At 42.4% G+C, this 21,917-nt stretch overlaps 1 protein-coding gene and 3 long non-coding RNA genes across 5 annotated transcripts; 3 read left to right on the forward strand and 1 right to left on the reverse strand.

The window, feature by feature from the left end:
* The first annotated feature begins 1,757 nt into the window (after positions 1-1,757).
* LOC112570815 lies at positions 1,758-11,619 on the forward strand. Its single transcript, XR_003100707.1, has 3 exons — positions 1,758-1,975; positions 2,304-2,590; positions 10,534-11,619. It is a non-coding gene; the product is annotated as an uncharacterized LOC112570815 (long non-coding RNA).
* Positions 11,620-11,689: 70 nt separating this feature from the next.
* LOC112570814 (arf-GAP with coiled-coil, ANK repeat and PH domain-containing protein 3-like) lies at positions 11,690-15,554 on the forward strand. Its single transcript, XM_025249447.1, has one exon. It carries the CDS (start codon positions 13,637-13,639, stop codon positions 14,960-14,962), a length of 1,326 nt encoding a protein of 441 aa, XP_025105232.1. The 5' UTR covers positions 11,690-13,636; the 3' UTR covers positions 14,963-15,554.
* A 2,126-nt stretch (positions 15,555-17,680) lies between these two features.
* Positions 17,681-19,407, forward strand: LOC112570639. Its single transcript, XR_003100670.1, has 3 exons — positions 17,681-17,728; positions 18,112-18,157; positions 18,862-19,407. It is a non-coding gene; the product is annotated as an uncharacterized LOC112570639 (long non-coding RNA).
* Positions 19,408-19,616: 209 nt separating this feature from the next.
* LOC112570577 lies at positions 19,617-21,856 on the reverse strand. Of its 2 annotated transcripts, none has more exons than XR_003100655.1 (3): positions 21,159-21,856; positions 20,530-20,726; positions 19,617-20,173 (listed from the first exon to the last, which is right to left on the reverse strand). It is a non-coding gene; the product is annotated as an uncharacterized LOC112570577 (long non-coding RNA). The 2 variants fall into 2 exon arrangements; XR_003100654.1 differs by lacking the exon at positions 19,617-20,173 and adding an exon at positions 20,185-20,203.
* Positions 21,857-21,917: the final 61 nt, after the last annotated feature.

The following is a 21,917-nucleotide window of genomic DNA, read 5'->3' on the forward strand; positions in this document are numbered from 1 at the left end:
TATTTTTAGCGATATTTTAGTATATTTTATTATAATGTTGTAATCATATATGTTTGCCTTTGACATTTAACATTTTACCAAATGGTATGAAAAAAAAAAATTCTAGTTGTGCAGTCAATAATTCACCATGAGGCGGGAATTTCTTCCTGGGAGAAAAACTTTGTACAAAAACAAACTTTAACGGTCGTAAAATTGAGCAGATAGAAACAAAATGTAGAAAAATAAAGTTAGCTGAGTCTTCTTTATGGAAGGTTTATGGGTGGGGGAGGGGAGAGAGAGGAAGGAGGGTGGAAAGACTTGTTTCGTTGACTGTAGCACGCCGATCCCGCTATCCAAACACAGCCTCTCGTTTGCTTACCTTGTCATAACCTCGGCGCCAGCCTCCAGCGTCAGGCTGGACGGGTGGGTAGCTTCTCATCCTGGAGGAAAGATGGTGCTCTTTCCTTCTCAAGGATCTCATTCACCATGATGAAATCCATCTGTTTGCTCCCGCGCACCCGAGGGCGTTGGATACCGCAAATGTGTTTTGTTACCCGCCTTAACCAACAGTGGACGCTGTTCAGTCTTTTCTCTCTCTCTCTCTCTTCATTTTTCCCTCTCTCTTCATCTTTCCCTCTCTCTCATTCCGTTACGCAACATTGACAATCATGCGGTTAAAAACAAGGAACAGTTGGTTGGGGCACCAACAGGTCCATGGGATAACCATGAAGACTGGAAGTACCCACATGTTAAATTATGGACCAGTGACAACGAACCCTTATGTAATCGGAAAGGTTTTCAAAGAGTCATCTGTCGCGATAAGCACATCAAAGAGCCAGAGCCGCATGCGAATGTGCGTGTGTGCAGCGAGGAAATAAGTTATTTAATTTTTTTTTCACGTGCACTTGTAGACATAAGCAGGTCGTTACCGAGAAGATGATAACAATAGAGATTATTTATAAACTTGTAAAGCTCTCCCTCCTTTAAAAAAAAAGAGATTAACGAAAGAAACGGAACAGAACCACACACACATATCAAATGCGTGGCCATATGGTGGAAACCAACAGACTCGCACTTGTTTAGAGAATACTGGGTTTTAAGCGTGACGTGTTTTGAAAAAAAGGCGTGGCATCGTATAGATATATACAAACATTCACACACACACACAGAGTCAAACGCATGTATGTATACCCTTAGAGCTGCAGATCATAATCTAGCAAGAATACTGAGGACTTCTAACCCGGACCCATGGCGACACAAGACATCACTCTGGTGAGCAGGTCCCGCCAAGTTTCACCCAACAGTCACGTGTTTGATGTGTTCTGTGAACGCTCTTCACGGGCCTGGTGACGTCACTAAACAGAGTGACGGATAGGAGGACAAACTGTGTACAGATAAATACAAAGAAAAGCAAAGGAAAACAAAACAAAAGCTAAAAATAAAACGATGCGATGTCAGGTTTTCAGCATGAGTATGTATGTAGGGACTGGTCTTCTTCAACATGCTGATGTTTGGCTTTACAACTGGTTCTAGGACATACAAGTATCACCATGGCTACCTCAAAAAGCTCTCTCTCTCACACACACATACAGAAAGTACACTAAATTGCACAGTCTCGGGTATACTCAAATCCTCTAATAGTACACATACACACAAGGAGGAAGTGCACTAAATTGTAGTCACACATTCTCAAAACCTCTCACACATGTATTTACACACACACAGAGACTCGAAATCTTTTCTTCTCTCACTGAAAAGCTCTCAAGGAAGCGAAAAAAAAGTGAATCGGTTGCGCGAGCACGACTGCTACGACTGGGCCCGCCCTCCCCACTCGGTGTACCTGGGGGTTGCCTGGCGTACAACACAGCTCTGCCAGCCTGCGTCTACACTCCCCGCCACAGGTTGTCCATGTTCGCCGCTCTCTCTCTCTCCCCCGACACCGCTGGACTACCCGATACTCTACCCGGAAGTCTAGTCAAACCCCAGCGAGTTAAAGGTAAGCAGGCAGATAACCTTATCATCAAACACCAACCCTGGTGTAAACAGATCCATGCTGGTGTTGTAGTTGTGTATATTGACCTGCAAGCTGTTCAGTCTACTGATGGAATAGTGAAGCTCTCTTCACGTGTACCTATTAATATGAATTGTTGTGATTTGATGTTAGCCTTAAACAAAATTTATCTCACCCCAAAAAAATACAAACCATGAAAGCACTGATGAAAAAAAAAAATAATAATACGCTGACCGTTACTTGGAGGTAGGGAGGTGGGGAGGGTTATGGGCGGTGGAGGAAGCAGCTATATATAAATATCTACATGTTACAGCAGCAGTCGACAGCTGAAAGTAGACGACAAGGAGTAATCGTTGGTCGTAGCCGCTGACCTCGCTGGATCTGTCGGACGTAATCGATAACGGCGTGCACGATGCTGCAGCAGTTTGTCGTGTCGCTGGGGACGACGAGGAGAGATTGGCGACAGATCTTCAAAGGAAGATAAGGTGTCATCTCATCACTCAGGCTGAGCCAGCAGTAAAGACATCACCCGCCAGTATCTGCACTTCCTACAGGCAAGAGAGAGAGGAAGGTGGAAGGAGAAAGAGTGACCGATAAAAAGTAAGAATGAGTGATAGAAAGAAAAAAAAGAGAAAGAGTTTATGAAAAATGATAAATGTTTTTGGATTACTGGAGATTCCACCCCCAGCTCCAAAAGAGGACCGACAATGAAAGAAGGAAATAGAGCGATTCTGAAAGCTGATAAGTATCTTCCACCCTCTTTCTTTCCTAAAAGTTCACGACCTCCCCTCAACATTCAATGTGTCACACACACATACGAACTATTAATTCTCGTGAAGCATTAAAGTACAATAAAATTTTAACCTTAAGTACAACATCTCCTTTTCTCTCAGGTTCGCGAGTTTAAGTGTTGCGGATCTTGGCCATTTTTATTTATTTATTTATTTTATTTTATTATAATTTTTTTTTTTTTGGTTGGGGAGGGCATGCCATGGTTGGGTTACTCACCCTGCAGGCACAAGACGCGTGCTCTCGGTTAATACTTTCAGCGAGGCGTCGTGAGTGGGTTCACTAATTTGTTTTTCTCCAGCCAAAGTAACATAAGCTTCTTTTTATAGACCACTTTACTGCCGATATATATATATAGCAGTCTCTGCTGCCTATACACAGTATATCCACCTCGATCTACTGACTAACGGGTACATCTGCGCCATCTTGCTTTTACTGTGTCAGCAGCAGGAGCTAACTCTCTGAGGTCTCGTCATGCGTTTGTATATTTTCCTTTGTTAATTAGGGAAGTGCGCTACATGCATTTCATTGATGAGGATGAGGATGAGGATGAGGAGGAGAATCTCTAAACTGAATAGTTATTAGTTTTCTCTCTTCTCACTGAGAACTGAATACAAGAAAATCAGTAACAAGGATGATGTATCGACCTTTTCAAGGTCTTCTTCAGATCAAACACAGAAGAAAAAAATATTTGTGGAAAACCGGAAGCCGAGCCAAAGCAAGAAGATGGCGAGGAAAGGCAGGTATGCAGCCGTTGCTGTCCTCTCACTGTGCAGAGCCCGTTGGCCTCAACCAAGACGCCGCTAATACATTCCATAAACATAAAAACTTTCTTGAATCGCGAGAAGATGTATGGAGTTTAAAAAAAAACGGCAGGGAAGGAGGAATAAAAACCGCTGTGTTGAAGAAACAAGCATCCGTAATAAGCACTCCCCCTGTGGGCACTATTAGCATGGACTGTGGGGGTGAGGAGAGATCACGTGATACCCCCTGAAGCAGTGCTGGAACATGTTTAGTACGCGGTTCGATGCCGGGTTACCGTGCTCGAGTGTTTCTCCCGATTTGTTTCCGAGTAAACAGCCTCTGGCAAGTGCAACTGAGGGATTTCAATGTTTGAAGTAAAGGTTTTGTTCCTGCTTGTGAGTAGTGGGCAGTGACGTTGGTGGTGTAGAAATAGAAAGGTTGCAAGTGTTTTTAATCAAGTATCCGACCTCGACATTCTACCCCCCCCCCTCTCTAGCTTATTGACTCTAAACAATATTATCTTACTGAAATATTTATACCAAAACCTACGATCCTTAGCGGAGGTCTCCGATATTGTGAAACCTAGTACTAGGACGGGCATTGAAGGAGCGAGGGCCTTGAAGTGTTTTGGTAGTTACTTCAGGACTTTATGAACGCTCTTTGTTTACGAACTTTGTTTGTGCATTTATTTAACCAGTCCATCCTTTATGTCATACAATTTTATCTTGAGTAGTCTAGCAGTTTATCCTACATTTTAAGGACGAGGGCTAGCCATCAACAAAACATATACTGCGGCTTCTACAACCCTCGTCAGGAAAGTGTCATCGCCTGTTTCTGTCTCCATCGACGATGTGTGCAGTTGCGTGGTCACGTGTGTTTGTCGCGATGTTTTCATATTCTTCCTGTATCTGTCTTCTAGTGAGGTATACTAAAGTCTTCTGTCTCTCTCCCATCGTGTACAACAACTTCTCATCCTTTTATCCCAGATCTCACGTGTCTGACAGAAGGGGAGAGACTTGTTATCACCAAGAAAGCTTTGTTTTGACCTGGACATTCCCTGTAAAATCCTGAAGACACAATCGTTAGTGAAAGGTTTACTGTAGATGTAGTGCTCGCTAATGTGTGAAGTTTCCCTCCCTCACTCCATCTCCCTCCTCAATCTTGTGCACCCGTAGGTGGTGCTAAGGAAGGAAACAAGGAAGGGATTGGTTGTTGATTTTGGCAGGACGCAGAAAGCGCTATCTTTCTGGGTTTTTTTTTTTTTGTTTTTTTTTTATCGTTGGCTTGTCAATATTGCCAGGCGGTTGTTATGTACAAACATTAACTCTATCGATTTCCTTCACGCTCTTGCTCCTGATAAGTAGTGGGCATGAGGCAGCACGCACACACACACACATAGCCACCCTCTACAAACACGCACACACACATAGCCACCCCTTTATATATACAAACACACACACGTCTCCACCCCCTACAAACATACACACACATTGTTCACGTATACACACGAGTCTTTATACACGCACACGTCTTCACGGTTCACACGCACACACGCACGCATGTTCACACACACACACACACACAACATGCACAGGATTACTTACACACGTGCACACACACACTTATGCAAGCACGCGTGTTCACATCAAACGAACACTCACACCCATACAAAAGCATACGCCCATACACGAAGAAGCTTTAAAGAGGACGAAGGACAGAAGAAGGTATAACAGCTGTGTTTCAAGTCCCTCCCTTTGTTGCCCACAACACTAGCAGCAGTAACTAACGGCACCAAATGTCTCCAGCTGTAAAAACGACCAGAAAACTTTTATCTCGCCCTTAAACCCTTGTCGCTTTTTTAAAACTTATTTTATTACTTGTGTGTGGGAGAGAGAAGGGGGCAGGAGATGCGAAGATGTATTAAACCCTGTAAAGCTCAAACAAAAAGCTTTCTCTTGCAAGAAAGATTTAAAACTATTCATTACAGGTCAACACGACTTTACCTCTTGAAGTTTACGGCAAAGTACCTGTCAAACCCGACTACACACCTCCTCCTCGCTTCTTTTTTCTGTTAACTCATGGAGGCGGGGTGTAGCGAGGAGGTACTAAACTGCAAGAGAATACGCTCAAGCTGACATTAACGGCAGGTCTGTCTTAATTTTAAATTGTAATGTATTTTTTATGTCAGCTGTCACTTTTCTTACACTACAGAATCCGGAATTGCGATGACCTTTTGCAAGACCTCCATTGTTACCGACATGGGAGGGGCCTTCAGGTTCCCATCTGGACGTTGGGTGAAACAAGGGCGGCACCGGTTGGAGAACATGAAAGACAAAAAAAATGACAGGGAGAAATAAGTGTGCATGTATAAAAGAAAAACGATGTAGGGAGATAACGATTGTCAAAAAAAAGTTATCACTTTGTCGGAAATGTTTTGAGAAGCAAGTCGATCTTCGACATCGTCACAGTCGCGAATAAAATACTCCTGTTTCCTTTTCTTAAGTTGCTTTTTTTAAAAACTTTACCACATTCCCTCTTCTCTTTCTCTCTCTGGTATAAAACGTACTGGCATGTAAACAAATCAATAAACGATCAATCAAATGAAAAAATATCTTCTCTTTAAAGGTTCTTGTCTTCCTAGAGGGAGTCTTTCAAGACTGCAAGTTACTGAAGTCTTGTGTCTTGGCCTTCCCTGTTCCATTTGACTGTGTCTTGCTACACCGATTCCTTGTTCAAATTGCTATTATATCTTCCCTCCTGCTGCTAGACAGACATCGCAAACAGAATCGATATCAAGAGATGAGGCGCGGAGCGAACCGCAGCCTTCGTGAGGAATGGCTTCCTTCGCCATTTTTTTCTTCCTGTCATTTGTCTCACATTGATTCCAGCCAAGCTGTCAAGATCGGGCGATGTTCTACCCAGCTCTTGGTACTCATGAAGTCTGCTTTTTTATCTCGAACATGGTATACTAAAATACCAAATACTTTTTAACAACCCTGATTTCTTAGATTATTTGGCACAGACAGGAAAGCGTGACTATGGCGCCGCAGAAGAGATATAGGGGGGAAAAAAAAGAAAGAAATATTTCAAATTCACACTTTTAAGGATTCTTCCTTAAAATACTTTTGAGGGGAGATGATCACATTTTTTGTGGCACACTCGGTAAATTACTGTGGAAAATAATCGTCATCGGTAGGATTTGACTGGGATTGCTTGTGGGTGGGTGGACAGGGGTGGTCGTCAGTAGGATTTGACTGAGATTTGGTGGGTGGATAGGGGTGGGTCATTTGGGTCTCAGCATGCTTTTTTCTGCTGTAATTATCATGGCCTGTGGCCAGCCAAGGCACTTTAAACGCACACAAACGCCTCCTGGGAGCCGGATAAATGGGGAGTGAATTAGATTGCATCCATCTAACTCCACCCGACAATAAGACCAAGGTTTTCTTTTTTCTCGGGAAATCCTTTAAAACTGCTTTTTAATTTCTGGTCTGCATAAGGTTATCGTCAGTCAATTTTGTTTTTAATGCCTAACAGCTTTTGGTTTAGAAAAAATTATCCTGGCATGTAAAGGGTCTTACACTCTAGTGTCTCTAATGGGAGTGCACCGTGAATAGGGTACAGCAAGTGGAGGACGGAGTGAAACCTTTCCATCCCTCCCTTACCCTCCCTGCTAAATAAGTTATTCTATGGGCAAGAGGGGAGAGATTCTAGTTACAGGACCAGGGAAAGGTTTTACTCCCAAATCGAATGCACTCAGCACGGAGCCTTAACGAAAGTATAATGACAATACGATAAGGCTGGTTCTTAGAAAATTCATGGTGGTGTCCTGATGACGAGAGTCAAGGATATTCGAGAATAATTACAATGTAATAAAGTTAGTTGCTCGTAACTGATGGAGAAGTTTGTAACTTATTTATAGCTAAAGACTAAAACAAAATTTCAAAAATAAAAGTGCGAGGATAAATTTATCCAGGCGATCCACAAACGATTCGTTTGCAACGGGATGCAGGATGTTCTCGCCGATAACATCGACAGGGTCTGGGTTGTTTGACAGGATGCCTGGCGGAAGGGAATTAAAATATTCTGCTGCACTCGTCAGGCAGGCGTCTGGACTTGCGAGCAAACACTGCGCGTGCGTTTTCTTGTGGAAAATAATCTTGTTTGTGGGGAGACTGGTCACGCCGGGCGTCAGACATGAACAATAGTTTCCTGACTGCCATGAGAGGCCAAATAAACAAATGAAAGGAGGATGGGATAAACAATGACAAGTCACACAGTAAAATACGTACATAAAATGTACATCTGCAATAACAGCAAAAAAGTAAAAGGTAAAGTTTGTAAGAAATCCCCTTGAACACGTGTTTCTGTAAACGAATTTCATCTACATCTGTATTTCGATTGGCTACCAGAATTTTCTATGGAAAAAAAAGTTGTCACTGGCGGTCATAGAGGATTGACTAGTCCACCTACTCGTCTTCTTCTGTAATTTTATGACACTCTTCATCCTTACTGTTTGTTCTCTGATATCTCTTTGTGTTTTTAATATTTGTCTTTTATTATTTGTCGGCGTAGTTGTTTCTCCTTCCGTCCTCCGTATGCTGTTCATTTCTCCTACTTGTCTCAAGCAGTGAAAGCATGTCCCTCGTGGGAGTGATTATGCGCCAATAAATTGCACAACAACAACAACAACAACAACAACAACAACAACAACAACAACAACAACAACAACAACCACCATGCTGAAAATTAACTTAATCGCATCGCAGTGTTTACTTGCACCATTTAACCACTTTAATCCGGGTAAACGAGGTAAAATGTTTCACTCCTTTACGATGAGGGTTAGGAGCTCGTTCGACAGGATGTGTGCATCCGTTACCCGATATTTCAAATCTCATCCAAAGCAAATTAATGGATCGTTTTGTTCGTGACAACAATACCTTTTTTAGGGGCAAGATTTTTAAAATTATAATACAAAGCTGGTTAATCTGGATTCGTGAATCTTACATGAACTTTTCATTTGTTGTTTTTGTTTGTTTGTTTTTGCTGTTGTCGCATTTCAAAGACGTAAGAAATGTTGGAGCTGAAATGTTATCTCCAGGAAAGCAACATCACTTAGATTCTTTAAAAAATTCCTCCAAGAAGCAAAAGTAGAGAGCAAGAAGAGTGTGCAAGAAGAGTGTGCCTTATAAAGCAACATACCGCCAAGTGTTGGAGAGAAAGAGGAATGAGGAAAGGGCGAGGTATCTGGGGAAGATAACTTCCGGAACTCGGCGCTGACTCTCCAGCCTCGGGGCAGGGGACTGTTGCCGCGAGTAAAGTATCCGAGAACATAATGAGGCACAGCTGCCCCCTTTTCTTATCAAAACACGCTTGCAGATCGCCATATCTATACCCACACCATTACTGTTGGCTATCTGGCAGAAATCTCGAGTAAACCTTTTCTCCTCTCTCTCTCTCTCAAACACACACACGCACGCAGGTATCCGCCCACCCAGCTGTCTGCTTCTTGCATCATTTTTTTTCCCTTAAATCTTTCTCCTGCTTACCAGCATTTCGAAGAATTGCACAAAGCCTCGACTGATTCCCTTGAGGCCACAATGAAGTAAGTCTCGAGAATTCTCGTCTGAGAGCTGCGAGATCCACGCCTGAAGGGCTGCAGGGATGCCGCCAGGACCTGGCAACCAGAGCAGACAGTCTGGCTTTGGCGGCGTCTTCTTCAGTGAGAGCTCATTACATTCTTCTCCTCGATTTATCTTCGAGCAAATGAAGCCAGAAAAACTTATTTTTTAGCTGTCATGTCAGAGGAAGAGGGAGAAGGCGCCATTCACACTCACTCACGTGGAAGAAGCTTTTCCATTTTCTTCTCCGCTCTTCGGCCTCCCAAGCATGCCAGCACACTCAAAAGTTAAAGATCTGATATGGTAGACAGAAAATGAGTAAAAAATTGTTTGTTTCCGAGATTAGTCACTCACGGGTCAAATGCTGACAGGGGAGACGACTTATCTATGACAGACGCTTTCTTTCTTTCTTTCTTTCTTTCTTTCTTTCTTTCTTTCTTTCTTTCTTTCTTTCTTTCTTTCTGTTTGTTCCTTTCTTTCTTTCTTCGTAAAAGATAGGCGTTCCTGCATTAGTCTTCAGATTTTACCGGAAGCTCCAAACCTCATAGTCATTACAATGATGTATATTAGCATCTTTAATTAATGTCTAACCTCCCCCCAGAAAATTTCCTGTAGAAACAAAAATTTTGCAGGAATCAAATAACTATGCAATCAATAATGTTTATTGCCCACCCGCTTTCTTCCTGCTGCTGCTCTGTTCTGTGAAAATCCTGTTGGTGGCGCTGCTTTTCACAGAAGGGTAAACAGCTCAGTCGCGACCTCTGTGTTTTTAGAAGTGTTTTTAAGTACCCCCACCGGGTTCTTGCAGACAAGAGGTCTCATGAGACAGGAGGTTTAAGTGACAGCCCCATGTCTTCGCTCGTGCACAGCCTTTTCCTCCATTTCCCAAATGAACATCGGCAGCACTCTGTTTCTAGGACACTCTGACACTCAGAAAGGTCAAACTGGAAGGTCAGAGGAAGGGAAGTATTGACGGTTGGTGATAAGAAATGTTGGTGACAACAGTTTCTGTCGTCTCCTTCATCTCTTTTTTCTCTGCACAAACCTTGCTGTCGTTCTGTTGTGTGCTCAAGCTTGGCAGGAGTCTGAATTTTTGTAAACCTACCTGGCGCAGCAGAATACCTGTTTACAGAATGTTGCTGGGAGACCTTGTGTGTACAAATTCCTTCTTTTACTGGTAATATCTACTGACGTAGACTTTGCCCTGGGTGTGTTAGGTTAGGCTGCTCAACAAAAAAGAGAACAAACGAACCAACGAACGAATGAAAGAGCGAACGAACGAACGTACCACGTTTCCCCAATCTTTTTCCTCCATGTCTACTGACAGCTTGTAGATGGTAAGTCTTCTTTTGGCTTCTTATTTTAAAATGCTTTTGGTTCTCTTGTTGGCAGGTTTCTGTAATGTCATCCAGAGACGTATCCACGAGATGTCACCTGCTCACCATCCGGGCTAGAGGAACGTGAATGACGGCCGCTACCAAATACTCTACTCAACGTTGGCACTACGTTGACCCTACGTTGACCTTACTCTTGCCACTGCTGCTCCACTACGTTGACTGTATGCTCGTCCTTCTGCCCATTGCCGGCCTCAACAAGTCTGGAATATGTTGCAGAAATCCGTTGGAAACCTCGGAGTATCTAGCTGGCACTGAGTGGAGAACTTTCTGGATCGTCATCTTCTCTCCTTGCACGTGTAGAACTCTTTTCTGCTGTGAGGAATAATCAGTATCAGCCCGTCGTGAACAAGGAGCCGTTGCCAGATTCTCCTGTTGCAGTCTGATTCCGATCACAACATGTTTATTTAAGGAACATCGATTAAATCGATTTTTTAACACCTTGAGGTGATCTGCGCAGATGATAAGACAAAGTGGGGATGCGCGTGGCTAACCCTGTCTCCCCAGCACTTTCGTTTTTCTGAGGTAGAAAGCTGTCGTTAATTATTAATAAGAGAGCTGAATAAAAAAAAAATCACTTTTAACACATACACTTCTTAAGAAAAAATCTTTAAAAAAAAAACAAAAACAACCTCATACAACAGAAAGAAAAAAAAATACCTACTGTCACCATTTTCTCCCAGTAGTCTGAATTTTAAAAACAAATTACAGGAGCAACAACATTTTTTTCTTTAAATTTTTAACCACATCTCGAAGCGGATGTAAAACAAGGCCAAGCCGTGGACCAGCTAATGGTGAATTTTTTCGAAAAATGTTTCTGGTAATTTCGAAATTTCTGCGCTTAAAATGTTGTTACTGAAACAGCTAGCCTTTCAGAAAAAAATCAGGCTAAACCCCTGGAGCTACACCACCCTTGCGATGATGAAGATCTGAACCGAGTTTGCACTTCTTGTCATTTTAGCGGTCCGGTGGCGCAACGGTTAGCGCTGTTAGCGCCTGTCACCAATACAGTGAAGGTTGGCTGCCCTGAGTTCATTTCTCGTCTCGGGCACGCTGATCTTTCTCTGCACGTGGCATCTGTTTACAGGGCTGGCTGCTTGCCGTAATATAGCCTTAGTTGCTGACACGGCGTAAAACACCAATCCCCCCCCCCCTCTTGTCATTTTAAGAATTTTTTTTTTAATGTCTAGGCTCCTGAAGCTGACTTCCTACTAATGACTGCTAACATTTATGAAAGAAAAAATGTTATCCTCTGGTGTTTAAAAAAGTGGCTTGACCGACATCACACGGTAAAATAAACATTTTTGAAAATTTTATTTCTTGAAAAAATATGTCACAGCATTGTGTTTACTTGTCCAGCAACAGAGGACCACCCATCCTTCTGTAAGATCGGCTTTCCTGCAGGCTTTCCACAGTGTCAGTGTGTGGAAACTCTGATATTCAGAGAAAAAGCGGGTAATGGCCTGATGGCGAGTGAGTGGTGCAGCAATGCTTGCAGGAGGATCGATGTCTCCCAGTCTCCATTGCATCCACACGAAAGCCGATCACCCGACTGAGGGAGGGACCGACCCTCTCACGTGCCGAGAAATGATCACCCGTTGCGAAACTAATCCCCAGAAGTTGTATGTTTAAAAATAGACACAAAGAGAGGTTAGGTGGAGGGGTGGGGAGAGAAATTACGAGGGTGGGGCTGTACCTCAAAGTGCCTAGAGACAAGAATTTTTTTTTTTTTTTACAGCGTTCATAAGGGAGGCAAGGACCAACAGGACAAACTGTCCCTCTCTGTGGTGCCTATTGACACGATGTTTGACCGATTTCCAGGTTGAATAATTAACGAGAGGATGGGAGGAGGAGATTATTTGGTTGCGGTCTACTTTCACGCAAATCAGAGCAAAATAAGTGGGAGAGAATGATGAAAATATCCCTTGCAGAAGCCTTTATGTAATTGTTGACATTACAGTTTTATTGTAACGGTAAATTGTGACCGTTGAGATAACTGTTAATGCGAATGTGAGGATAAATAAAAAGCGTAGATGCACTTTATCGGAAACGATCCTTGTATAATTCACCTTTCTTGCCGGTGATCGAAAAGCTGGGGTGAGTAGTGTGTAGTGATTTCCGCCTGTGCGCACGGATATAATCCAACACGTGAGATGATACCCCAAGTCGGGTAGCAAGCACGGGTATCCTGCTCGCCAATGCATGATCTAGTGGATCTTTGTGACTAACAGATTATTATCAAGAATACTACTGTATCTCTTCGTAAAAGATTAGATGAGAGATGCGATGCGTTCCAGCTCAGTGTGGCGATATCCGGAGCTGATGGATACCAATGTACCCGAAATCTCCTTATCTCTCTTGACTGGTTGAACCACACCCGCTCGATGTCCAGCAACATGTGAAGAGCTTCTAGGATTTCCGCAGGCCTTCCAACATCGATGCCCGTCATTAACACCGGTCTGTTATGGTGGCGGAATGATTGGCTAGCCGAGCTGTTTGGGAAAACACGACAGACTATTTTTTTGTGGAGTTTTTTCTTTCTCTTTCTCTCTCTGCGCGCAGTAATCGCAGTCTGACCCGCGCCTTCGCTTCTGGATGGAGGTGCGTGCAGGCGGTGGTGTGTGTGCTGTAGTGACGCAGCTGTTGTTGCTGCAATGCTGCAACGTATGCAGACGTGTGTGAACGACAGAATTCAGAAACGATAAGACAGCAAGACATCTTAAGTAGACCGCCAGCCTTACTCCAGGTGCTTCTAAATAAATAAAGAAATCAATCTATAAATAAATTAGATTGCATGGGTATGTCACGTGATAGAACCTAATCCGACTTCAAAGGAAAGGAAACATGAATAGAGCTGAGAATTTTTCTAGAAGTTCATCCTGAAAGTAGCCATTGTCGTTTCTGCCCCTGTTTGTTCCAAGAATGTCCCCGTGTTCGAGGAATGCCTCCAGGAGGAGCAAAGAGTGGTTTCCCCAGACCCTGGAGGCACGGTCATCACAAATCCCTCATCGGGTGTGTTACCTCGAGGGAAGTTTTCTTGGACATGCCCAGGAAAAGCTGCAGTGAGATCCTTCACGCATGATCCTTTTGTCCGAATCGCCATGGAGACAGGCAACGAGAAATGCGTTGCCTCTCGCCCTTGCCAGGATGGAAACCCGGATGTGCAGGGCGATAACGATAGACCGCCCACGATCCGCTCGTTAGCGCTGTCGGCTGCGCTGCCCAATCTCCCAGACATCAGTGCTGCGCAGCGCCGCTCTCTATCACGTGACTTTGCATTTCCGGCGCAAGCCACTGAGCATGAACAACTCCCTAAAAACAGTACCGCATCTGAGAAAGAGAAATCTTTCGGTACTGTGGGTAGCATGCGATCTATGATCACCATACCGCTGCCATCGGCACGAAGTGATGCAGAAGATGATCTCTGTCCTGCTGGTGTCGCGATGACTGGACATCCCACCGATCACAATAGTTTTGTAAGTGAGAGAGAACAACAACATCGGCTCCGTTCACCAGTTCTGGTGTCCGCCTTAAAGCACAAAGGACGAGACAAGTGTAGAAGAACGATATCCTTACCCGAATGCACTCCTACAGACAGAACAAAAATCGCCCACCCGAGGATTCATTCGGATTCAAGCCTGGGTGTAGGTATTGGGGGTGAAACCGATGCGCCACCGCGGAAAGCAAAGACTGAGTTTTCTTGGACGTCGGTTGATGGCGGCCTGTCCCGGTCTCGGCGGTCGTTGTCGAGCGATTGTAGCGAAAGAACACCACTGGCATGCCACAGCACCGGCATTTTGTCGTCGTCGTCGTCGTCGTCGTCATCATCAGCAGCAGCAGCCGCACGCCGCCGGATCTCCTTTCCAGCAGACTCCGTTCTCACAGCCGTCATCCAGGACGGTGACAACGCGGAGCTGCTGCGGCTTCTAACGGGTCGTCGTGCGCCGGGTGTGGTTCAAACCCCCAGCGTGGGCGTGGACGTGCGGCAGACGAACCACGTGGGTCTGACAGCGCTGCACCACGCCATCCTGGCCAACAACCTGGACGCCGCCAAGCTGTTGCTGTGCCACGGCGCCGACGTCAACGCGCAGGACGTGCACGGTTTCTCTCCCTTGCACACGGCGGCGGCTTGCGGTTCCCTGTCCCTGACCTCGCTGCTCGTGCTCTTCGGCGCTGACGTCCTGGCTCTGACGCACGAGCAGGAACTACCCGTTGACGTGGCCAAGGACCTCGGGGTCACGCGCCTGCTGCTTGGGGAGATGACCCGACGCTTGCAGGAGGACCTGTGGCTGACAGCGTTCGTGCACGCACGTGCTACAGACGCCTGGATGCTGGCGCGCAAGCTGCTGGCCTGGGTCGTCCTGCTCGTGCTGCATGTCCTGCCCAAACTTTGGAACACTATATGTCGGCACGAGAAGCGGGACTAGTGGGTCACGAAAAAAGATATTTTCGAGACAGTGATATTTTTGTGTTTACATTATCGGCAGTGCAAGAAGCGTTTGTCTTTATGTATTTTTTCCTCTTTTGGATAACCTGGACTCCTTTTTTCTTTTGTTTGCAGATAATTTTTTTCATATCATCGACGACGGTTCCTGAATGGCCACAACGCTAACCCAGCGATCTAGATAATGCTCGTCTGAACACTGTTCATCTAACTTGTCATTCATGATAAAATTTTGCCATTATGAAGCCTTAGTAGCTGACTCGGCTCTAACCAGAGCTTTTATTTAAAACATGATAATAAATATATTTTCTTCTAATCATATTATTTTCAGAGCACGGTGTAGGTTGATCGCAATGGCATCACCGGACTATTTCAACAAATGACTTCATGTATTAGTTTATTTATGTGTAGACAGAAGTGACATTTTCAAGAACTGCGGTTTATTAAAAAAGAAAACAACAACAATAAACGTGACAAGAGTTGTATCACGTGTTCAAGTAACTAAGCTTCGTTTTAGTTAAATCTGGTATGTTAAACAAATTGGAATTGTGAATGAAGGTTTGACTGAAGATGGTAATTTAAAAGACTTAGTGACTGAGAATATGCGAGAAAGTGTGAAAGAGTGTTAATACACCTGTATATTATTCACCGTAGTGAAAGATGAGGAGGGAAACCATCACGACACTATGCTAATCTTCAGGACCACCGCCATTTTATCTCGACCTGAAAAAAGCGGAGAAGTGTTGTCTTTTTCAACCATTTGGTCGTGAGATCGACTCACCAGGTGCCACCTACTACTTCAGATGTAGTTAGCGTGTATAAGTGCAAGGATATGTTTTTGCACTTGATGTAATGGTAGTTACTGATGGGAGATTTTTTTTCCATTTTAAAGATGGGTTTGCTCATAAGGTCTTGCAACGAGAGAAGGCGCCAAGTCACGTGAGTCGGTGGAGGTGAGTATGGTACAGATCGATGCAATCATCTGGGAAATATAACGACATCAATAAAAGATAATTTTTTTTGAAATCGTAGAGGTCGTTAAAGACAGACACATCTGGGACAAACTTTCTCTCTTCTCTTTCTGTACATGTTCACGCCTGTGTGTGTGTGTGCATTCTTGTCTTTGTGTGTGATCTTTTGATAAACAAGTTTATTTGTTCATGTGCCAGGGAGTAACAAAATAAACATCTGAAACCTGGTCAATTTCCTTCTCGGTCAGCTTATTTTACCTGCTTGAGATATAAACCTGCATGGGCGTGATATCAGCCCGACATTTTTATAGGTTTTGGACAGGAGAGACATATTCCTCGTTCTCTCCCCTCGGTTCGCATCTCCCTCAAGGCATGTGCATGGTTGTTCGCTTTTCTCTTTATTACTTTCATTTTTTTCTTTCGTTCTTCTTTATTTAAACGTTCTTCAGCTCTTTCCCTTTTTCATCTTTGAGGTTGCATGTCACACAAGAGAAGTCGTCTGCGATCAAGAACTAGAGTGACCACGTACAGTTCACAAGTTTGCTTGATATCCTGTGGCTGGCGCATATACTTGCGAACTGCTGCTGCTGCTGGTGGTGGTAGTGGTAGTGGTGGTGGTGGTGGTGTGCCTTCCATCAGTACCGGGTGAGCGATGACTGCGGAATCCAAGAATTAAATGAAGCATCGTAACCGTACCATTTGACTTAATACTACCCTTTCTTCCTCCTGCCCCCACACGCTGCTTTAAAATCTCCTCGATTCGATACATGTCTTTTGCACCGACCTTTTGTAGTTCTTGGCTGTAAAACGTTCCGCGCAGTTCGTCCCCGTGGTCACCTTTTAAGACATAGGTGGTGGGTTCAGAATCATAGATGCGACTGATAGTAAAGAATTCCTCTGTCTATGCCGGGAGGTATACGCGTACGAATCAGCAAAGCGAGGTCAAATTTTTAAAAAGTTATAACCTTATGACCTCGAGGTCAATTTTTAAAAAGGTTATATATATTTGACCTCGCTTTGCTGATTCGTACGCGGTCTCCTGGTGTCATCGTGTTTGTCACAAGCTCTTGCTGTTGCTGCTCACCGTACAACGTCTGCCACACGTCTTCCTGGTTATCTGCATCGACTTCTACAGGTGCTCTTTTGATGCTCCGATGATAGGAGCGATTATAGGCGTGTACAAATTGCATTAAAACGTCCTTGTATCTCAGGGTGTTTTTTCGGGTAAAATATCGCCCTATCTTTTCTTGACTAGACAACATTTTTCATTCTGTTTGTTAGGAATGTTATACATAATTGTCTTCACACATTCTGTTTGTTATATTTGGTTTGAGTAAGACAATCCTCCCCCACCCAACCTTTATTTGTGCAAATGATGTAAAGCTCTGGGGTGGATTTCATGTTCAGCGCTTAACTTACCTCCGAATAAAACCCGCAGCCCCTATTAGCTACTCGCTGGTAAGGCCAGCGCGTCCCGCGCATTTCGTGTTTCCGACTTTACCCGACAATAGCTAACTGGCGATGCAAATTTAGAACTGCGACCTACATTCTTTGTTCCGGGGGATTCCCTATTTGTGCGCATGTCCAGAAGACGTTAATATGTCTTCCGGGAAAAACAAACAGGCGTGCTCACAGATTTACTGTACAACTCTGTGGATGTGCTCTTTTCGCGGAACAAACTTTGTCAGCTTTACTTTTTTTATAATAATGGAGCCGACGTCTTCCAAACGCAGCGAGGAGCAAACTGGTCCAGCAGGGAAGTACGGGCATTATTAGAGGTTTGTTCTATTGTTATTATTCAATATCAGTTTTTAAACTTCGGTAATTGTGATTCAGTGATGTAAAAACTACTTTTACTGATTTTATTTTAAAATATTTGGTATAACTTAATTTCATTACAGTACTTATATTTAACTATTATTTGTATCTATTATTTTCTCTTTTTTCTATGCCATAGATAACAATATTAATATTTTAAAGCTTCGATTTCACCATTAATTATGAAGTGGTAGTGTCACAGTCTTTGCTGCTCTGTTGTGTTTGGGGTGAGAGTGGGTGGGTCGATGAGGCAAAATAAACATTTCTTTAATTCTTTTTAGCTCTTTTCGGTTACATTTTGTTTTAAAACAATACTGCAATAGACATTGAACTTTTTTTTCAGTTTAAGAGAGAGGTTTTTGAGATAACTCTAGTCAGCAGCTGCCCAGGTATGGTTTATTAAGAATTAACAATAAATTCAGTTTGATACCAAATGATTTTTTTTCACCTTAATATACCTCCACCCACAGGTCTCTTTGAATTAAAAGGTTTATGGTGTAGTTTTTGTCTTTTCTTTAGGAAAGAGGGGAAGATGACTAGGGGTAGTACTATATGAAAATACATCATTCTACCACCCCAAAAAAAAAATCACTGGCATGATCTGAAAGTGAATTTCATGTCTAAATGTCAGTAAATCTAATGCAAGTGTTAATAACATACAGTTGACTCATATAGCTGGTTGAATGACAGTTTACAGTGCATGGCTATATCACATAAGTTGATTCAGTGAATTTATCATAAGAACAATATTTATGTTTTGCACACAAATAAAAATGTACTTGTGCTCATAAGCCATAAATTAAATTGAAAAGCAAAGTACATAGACAATCATGAATATTTTGCTGTGCAAAAATCACTTCTTCGTCACTATTGTGCATGACTGTCATAAAAGAATATTGCTATGCTTTCACTACATTAAATATTTATGCTTGTGGTTTGATGACACATTGAAAAAAAATAATGTTGTCCTTCTCAGGAGATCCGTCATAGTGTTATGTACTAAGCATCACATTACCCATGGCATGTTCCCTGTATATCTGTTTTGCACACTTTGCCATTACTATACATGAAACAATTTGGATGTTTGTTACAGATTTGCCTTCATATGCACCTGTTCCTGATGCTGGCCTAACAAAGGAAGTGTTCTCTAGTGTAGATGTCTATGATACAAATAGTTTAAGATGTACTCTCAATATATATTCTTAGAAAATTAGTGTCAAGCAGAATTTAAGTTCAGGTCAGCTTTATGCTATACCTAACGCTGTTTGCAGAAATGACAAGTACTGTTAATAGTTTGTAATCTCAGCAGTCCTGTCCAACCTTAAATGAATTTTCAGTAGGATGCATGTGTGGAAGTGTAATGTATCTTAAGAGTGATGTACAATCTAAGATTGCATATTTTTGTGGTGCACAACTTGTGAACCAAATATTGAAACTTGCACTGGTTTTTCATTGTTGTTGTTTTGGGATGAGCAGACATTTAGAGATGCATGCTGGAATTAATAAAGTTGATCATTCATTTTCATTGTATTTTCTGCCTGTTCCTTAACCGAGAATGTCTAATGCTGATATACTTTACTCTTCTTCAGAATTTTGCTTCAAAGTGAGTGGAAGCCTCAAACATTTATTCCAAAGAGTTGCACATGTAAATATTGTTCAAGAAGAATATCAGATTTTAATAGCCAAGTGACAGCATTAAGAACATGTCTTAGTGATGACCGCTACTCTTGACAAACACTTGCAGAGGCACCACATGCACTACTGTCTGCAAGCCTATGTCGAAATTTTCCCTTGTAATAATTTCATAAAGGAAAACTCATACATTTTTTTAAAAAGTCCTGTCAAGAAGAACTGCATCTTTCATTTATTATAGTTAAAAAGCATTTGCTACTTTCTAAAGAGATCTGTATGAATGAACAGATACTAAGTTTCATAAGAATGAAAATTTAACTATTTCTACAGTCACATAGTTCTGATATTGTGAACACTACAGAAAAGTATAAAATTATGATGTATTCACAAGAAAAATCTACTTATAAACTGGATACTAGCAGCTTGACCTGTTGTAACACATGTTGGGCCTACATCTAAACTGTTGACTATGTCTATTGTTGATGTTCTAACTTCGTTATCAAAATAGTTCTGAAATGTATAAAATTATGGTTTAACATATTTACAAGAAAAGTCTATAAACAGATTGGTTCCTGACAGCTTGGCCTGGTGCAACATGGGCTCTTTCTGTGGAGCATCATGTTCTGAAACAGTGTCATTGATTTTATTGTAGTGATTTTCATTATTTAAATCATTGTTATGTCCAACATCATTATTGTTGCCATCATCGTCTGGCTCTCCCCGATTGAGAACACAGTCACTTCACATGCCTGATCTGGTTCCATCTTCAGACCCTAGAGACAATCATCTCTTTTTAGCTATGCCTGAAATACAACATCATCACCATCTGTAGAAATTTATACTGACTGCTGGAATGTAATGCTATACCACAATGCAATAACTACATTCACTGTGATTTAAATGAACTACTAGCTGAACATATTATTGGCATTGTCATTTACAAATAGTATACACAGTACATGTAAACAGGTTTCAATCAAACAGTATTATTTCCATATAAAACTATTCAATGTATACACATGCTGGGAAAAATATTTAAATGTGTTCAAGTCTGACTTTACTATACATAGATACAGTTAATGTGACCAACATAAACATTTGGTGAAAACTTTGATGCAAACTCACATACCAGTTGCATGTACAGCTATGTGCTGTGTTGTATTTCCTTTCCTGCAAGGGTGCAGGATGCTGAAATGGTGTCAACAATCACTCTCCTATCATGCAGCCACTGTCACCTAGCATGACCCTGTCCAATAGTCTACAGTTGCTTCCAAAGGCTGCAGACACCCTGGATGCCACTTTGCAAGCACGTTGATAAACATTAACCTGTTCAAATATATATAAATAGCAATATTAAGCTTCGGGTATATGGATTATCGATGCATCAGCAGATGACATTTTGAAATTGTTTGACATGAGCCACACTAAATATAAAACAAAACATGTTTATTAATTGTGATGATAAGAAAGTTTTGGTTAATGGTATGAGAGTGTTTTTAATTCTAATATCTTGGGATTGTGTAGTAGCAGTCTATTTTCTGCTTTACAAAAATGTTTAACAGATATTAAAGTGATTAGATGTTATCTGCAAAATTTTCGAAGAGAGAACATTTTAGTCTATGGGGAAAATATTAAATGCTTGGCAAATCTCCTGATTTGGCATTGGAGAAGAGTCTATACTGCAACAATTTATGGTACTTCGAAAGGTTTAGTCATATGTGAATAAAAAAGGCAACTATATTGATTACAAAGTATTACCTGAACATTCAGTGAATGAAAATATTTTCCATTCACGTACTGGTGCTCATTATTTTCGCCGCCTGAATGTGGATATGCGTCCCGTCGACGTATCCAACAACACTCGGAAAAACCACCGCTGGCACAGAACTTTCCCTTCTCTCTGCCTCTCGCTAGTCGGGAAAGACGATCCATCGTCGAGCATGTCGTAGTAGCGTTTGGTCACTCTCCTCACGATGTGACATTTCTCTTCGGAAACTCCGACCAAATCGCCGCACACACACACACGTAAAAATGATCCCGTTGCGAAGTGCAAAGCATACTCGATCGTCTGCTTGAGGGAACATTGTTCCCTCGATTCGACATTTCCAATTCATCTTCTACCTCATAGACAATAGACATTTTATCAACTCCACGAAATTCAAATTTCGTGTACACTTCTACATCATTGTAAAGATATAGTTGTCCCTAAATATTCTGTTTCGACGAAGATTTCGCCTGTTTAGCGAGAGCACAGCTACTACAGTCGCCATTTTTCTGCGCCTAATAGCCGCGTAAAGGCGGGTCCCCCCTGACCATAACTTACCCCGCGATAAGGCCGACTTATTCGCTAATAATTTCGACGTGGGAGCCACTTTTTGCGCTTAAGGGCTGATAAGCTAGTTATTCGCTGGTAAGTGGGATAAAGGCGCAACATGAAATCCACCCCTGTTTCCCTACATTCCTGACAAAGTACATAAATAACTAGCATTGCAAGTTCACTCTAATTTGTAAATGTTC

This window comes from Pomacea canaliculata, linkage group LG8 (assembly GCF_003073045.1).
Source record: "Pomacea canaliculata isolate SZHN2017 linkage group LG8, ASM307304v1, whole genome shotgun sequence".
NCBI lineage: Eukaryota > Metazoa > Mollusca > Gastropoda > Architaenioglossa > Ampullariidae > Pomacea > Pomacea canaliculata.